Below are 5,197 nucleotides of genomic sequence, written 5' to 3'. Positions count from 1 at the left end.
ATTTACTTCTTGCCTAAAATTCACAAACCCAACAACCCAGGTCGCCCTATCGTCTCTGCCTGTAGTTGCCCCACCGAACTCATTTCTAGCTACTGACGCCTATCGTCAAATCTTTGCCATCATACATTAAAGACAGTACACACGCACTACAAATTTTCCGCGATTTCAATTTCTCCGGCCAAGACAAACTTATTTTCACCATGGACATTACATCTCTATACACAGTCATTCAAAAGATCTGGAAAGAAGCAGACTAACAACAATTTTTATAAAAGTGACGACACATTTAAATTTGCAAGACATGTTTCGGTCGTGCAACGACCATCTTCAGTTGAAAGTAGAATTAATTTGAAGTTACATTTGAATTTATAATATGCTAAACAAAGATAAATAACAACGTGAAATAAATTGGGAATCTAACAAAATAGCCAAAGGTAACAAAAAAGAGTGTACAATGGAACATGTTGATTAGAACGAGAGAGTTAAATTAACGAGTTAAATTAACAGTCATTCCTAATAGCGAAGGTCTTCAAGCACTTAAACACTTTTTCGATCAACGCACTGTCAAAGAACCTAGCTCGGAAACGCTCCTCCGCCTTGCCGAACTAGTTTTAACGCTTAATTGTTTTTCATTCGCCGGCAACTATTACAAACAAATTAATGGTGTAGCGATGGGCACAAGAATGGGACCTAGCTATGCCAATCTTTTTGTAGGCTATGTTGAACACCAATTTTTTAATCAGTACAACGGCCCCAAACCTGAACTCTACGGCCGTTACATCGACGACTGCATCGGCGCTATTTCATCCAGCAGAGAAGAACTCGATCAATTTATAACCTCCGTCAACTCTTTTCATCCGGCTCTTAAATATACCTGGGAAATTTCGGAAACTTCATTGGCTTTTCTAGATATCAAAGTTTCTATTAGAGGCAACGTGCTATGTACTAGTGTGCACTACAAACCTACTGATTCACACAGTTATTTGTTGTATTCATCGTCACATCCATCACATGTCAAGAACTCCATCCCTTATTCTCAATTTCTTAGACTTCGACGTCTATGTAGTGATGACTCCGATTTTTCCAGCAAATCAGAGGAGATGTGCCAGTTCTTCGAAAAACGTGGCTATCCTGTCTCTGTGGTCAAAGCGGGCCATCATCGCGCCCAACAATTTGATCGACAGTCATCACTACAAACGTCACAAAAAGATAAGAATGACAGAATTCCATTCACCCTCACTTTCCATCCTCATAATCACGCAGTCAAAAGCATCATTCTTAGTAATTTTAAATTACTCCAAAATGATCCCGAGACTGGCAGAATCTTTTCGCAACCTCCACTTATTTCATTCAAACGCGACAAAAACGTAGGCAACTTTTTAGTTAGAAGCGCGCTCAAAACTAACGAGCAACCCGGCACTTTCAAATGCGCGCGCTCACGATGCAAAACTTGTCTTTTCATTGTTAACACTAGCAAGATATCGGGACCTAAGCGATCTGTTAAGATCACCGATCGTTTCACATGTACCTCCGCAAATGTCATTTATTGCATAACCTGCACGTTATGCAATAAATTATACATTGGTGAGACAGGTAGACGACTAGGTGACCGATTCCGCGAACACCTTCGCGATGTTGAGAAGAATGACAAGGATGCATCCAAGCCAGTCGCTCGCCATTTTAATCTGCCTAACCACTCCAAAAAACACATGGCTATCTGCGGCCTTTCCCTACATCTAGGTACCACGGAAAGCCGCAAGAATCTGGAACAAAAATTCATCTTTCAAATCGGCACCCTTAATCCTCACGGTATTAACGAACGCTTTTCATTTAACTAATATATTCCTATTTTTCACGTTGCCATGTTACCACCAATAGCGTAGCTCCTACTCTACTATAAAACTACACGTAACCCATAATCCCTCGATTCGCTCTGACGAAGGGCTAACGCTCGAAACGTCAGCTTTTAGAATCTCTGTACGGTGGCCAATTTACATTATCAACTCCGTTGATAAAACCAAATTTTTGTTTCTTAAGTCGCACACTTGTACAGCGAGTGACTTATTTATATTTCAGCAGCTTCGTGTAAATTGTCACTGTTATATTTTTCCAACTGCACACCGAGCTCTTTAGCGTTTAATTTATAACACAAATTGTGAAGTATATTTTTAGCGCCCGTAAAATAAAAGAGACTTTTCATAAAGCAAACGTAGTGTGTGGTGTATTCTTTATGAGAGCGTATGTTCTGTTGAAGCAACTTTAGCTACTAACGAAATCCTTTTTTGGCGAACTTTATTCGCCCCTCAACATCGAAGGTCTTATCGATCATAAAAGCTCTTGTTTTTAGCCTGACCGCTTTTGTAGGAATCTTCTGTGGGAATATGACATCAGCTGTTTCTTGCATTGTAAAGTAAAGACTATTTGTTAAAAAAATTGCCTTGTCAAACGATTACGCTTTCGCCCAGTTGCTGGTCAAAATATAACGAGGACTCTACCCCAGTGGGAGAATGTTTGTCGAGGAGAGCCACGTGACCAGCCCCAACCAGGGTCTCTCTCCTCGTCGACAAAATAAACCCTGGGAACGAGATTGCGTTTCAGCTTGACTTTTTAATTAGTAATTTTTGCTGTGTGTTCTAGACTGCAGAAAGAGTGTGTAAAGATTAACAGTCAAACGGAAAATGTTGTGAAAGAGATTACTGTGCATGTACTTTCAGTTTTAGTTGTTGATTAATTAAAATTGTTGGTTATTGTTTGCGAGGCTTGTTTGTTTACTGCAGAAAGTTCAGAGGTGTTGATCACTGTTAACTGACTAATGACGATTAATTTTGTACTTTATGCAGAAGCATAATTATTTCCATTTATATAATAACCAAATTAATGCGCGCGCTCTGATTGGTCAATCAGCTATGTTTCATTGTACAAGTAAACTCATGGAAAAATCGCGCGTCTTCTGAATGATTATATAAAAGCAATAGACCACAGGTTTCTATGGTTTATAGGCATGATGTTGGAAGAACACTCGAAGAATTCGTAAATAACTAGCCTGCGGCTCGTGATTTACGAATTCTTCTCGTGTTCTACCAACATAGAAACTTGTGGTCTATTGCTTAAATATACTATAGTGCTTTCTGGGGCTAGAAACGGGAGCTCCACTTTTAGGCTTGGTTAAATCTATAAATTATTATTACATAGGTGATTATTAAAATTCTCTGCGCTGATTGGTCGCACTTGAGATGATTTTTACGCGATAATCACCTAAGTGTTTTTTTTTTTTTTTTCAAAATGGCCGCAAGCCGTTTTGCGGAGATGACGGATGAAGAACTTGTTTTAAAGGAAATGGACACATTTAAAGTAATCACCGATGTAATTTAATATACTAAAACAATTATACGCCTTCGTCTCGGTTTTTATTCACCGATATTCACCTCGCCTTCTGCGAATAATTGTTAAACAGCAATTGTTTTGTTTTGAACAAGACTGAAAGAAATGTTCTAAAATGCATATCGCAAGTGCAGGACGATTTATTAACCGAGTGTTCACTCGCCTTACTGTTTCGTATTCGCCATAATGTTGCCTAGGCCTATCCTTCCCTTACGATGCAAGCATAAGCACAAGCAACTTACGCATGCGCATTAACTTTTTGTTATTTATTGTCTTTTGCCCTAACAAACTAATGATCTAGCCAATACTTTGTGTATTATGATACTTATGCTTATCCTTGCGTCCCGGGGAGGACAAAGCGTTAACCTCTCTATTTGTTAAAGGGAGCCGGAAATACAACTGCTTACCTTTGATTGTGCTCACTAAAAAAGCCGTATACCTTGCCATCCAATAGTATCGTATGTATCTTCCTCGAAATAGGACTACCGAACTGCTTGAATTGAAAAGAGAACGAACGTTCCAGTATGATGATTGCCTTACAGTCCAGAGCACCTTAGCCGAAATATTAAGTCCATCATAAACTGTCATGAAAGAGAATGGCGGGAAGTACAGATCTTGAAAGACAAGTTTGTATCCTGGTTCTGTCTGCAGGATATGAAAGCAATCGCGTTCCTCAAAATCTTTTAGCGACTCCAGAGTAAAAACAAACAATCCATTGGCTTCCAAATACGTTCTGTTTTTCGAACAAAAGTGAAAGGTTTGGGTCATTCCTGGACTTGCCATAGTCAATGAAAACCGCTTTTGGTAATATGACAAGGTTGTAAAAAGAAAGCCGATGTCATTGCTCATCAAATCCATGTCTGTAAGTGAGAGAGGGTAAAACGTACGAATACCGTGAAGTTTTGTGTGCGATACTACAGACTTTGTCATCACTGGCATTCTTTGAAAAACGCTCTGATAAAGAAATTGTATCCCCACTCCATCTGAGCCATTAATATAAACGTTACTGATATTGTGATGATTCAAGTCGATTCTCAGAGCAACACCATGGACATAGAATGTACTGCGATACGCAAGGCCAGCATCATGAATTTCGAGGTGGTGAAGCGTACTGTGGTATTTGGACATTGTGAGATGAAGTCCCGCCCAGTTATACTGCCTACAGTTTACATAGACGTTATTTCCCCAGCATGTGGTTTGATAACTCCATTTTTCTCGATTGCAACTCATTATATCTGCATCAATGTGCGAATTGCATTCAACATTATACACAAACCCTCCAGCAGATTGAATAGATGGTTTGACAAAGGACCAATGATAGTACATGTCAAGTTGTTGGCATACAACGGATGCTTCTTCGTAAAAAGACTGGTAGTAAGGAAAACACATTGCCATCCAAGTGCCATTGATCAGAAATTCAATTCTTCCTTCCCATGGCCCTGGTCCACCTGCCAAACGGAAATTCTTTGTGGGATTTTTCTTTACAAACTTCACTTTTGCGGTTTCATGTCCATCAACAATGAGGGATCCTTGCGCAACCATGACAGACCTCGAGGGAAAATATAAGGTAGTATTTCCTGGTATCACCAAGGAGCCATTTGTTAGAATCATGATGTCATCCCGCACTTCATAGCCCTTATTGTCACTCGGTAGGTGTAACGGTCTATCCAAGATTCCACCGATAGTTCTGTTTCTTAAGAAACAACTTGGCCTCGAAATGGTTGAATTCATGTAAAGGGATTTGCTTTTGGAGACCATATACGGAAAAAATTCCAACAGTGAAAGCTGAGCTCTGCGACGATAGTCAAAGATTCTG

The 5,197-nt window shown here is 39.6% G+C and overlaps 2 protein-coding genes across 5 annotated transcripts in view; both read right to left on the bottom strand.

The window, feature by feature from the left end:
* LOC138011865 (protein bark beetle-like) overlaps positions 1-5,197 on the bottom strand; it is a 130,228-nt gene that overhangs the window by 87,685 nt on the left and 37,346 nt on the right. The gene's annotated exons all lie outside the window — the stretch shown is intronic.
* Positions 3,653-5,197, bottom strand: part of LOC138011866 (protein bark beetle-like) — a 20,550-nt gene continuing 19,005 nt past the window's right edge. The window contains exon 3 of the mRNA XM_068859101.1: positions 3,653-5,197. This exon is cut by the window's right edge and continues 1,378 nt beyond it. Within this exon, the coding sequence (XP_068715202.1) occupies positions 3,679-5,197 (1,519 nt within the window). The 3' untranslated portion in view covers positions 3,653-3,678.

The sequence above is a fragment of the Montipora foliosa genome, chromosome 7, assembly GCF_036669935.1.
Source record: "Montipora foliosa isolate CH-2021 chromosome 7, ASM3666993v2, whole genome shotgun sequence".
Lineage (NCBI taxonomy): Eukaryota > Metazoa > Cnidaria > Anthozoa > Scleractinia > Acroporidae > Montipora > Montipora foliosa.
This window is presented reverse-complemented; position numbering and strand designations above follow the sequence as displayed.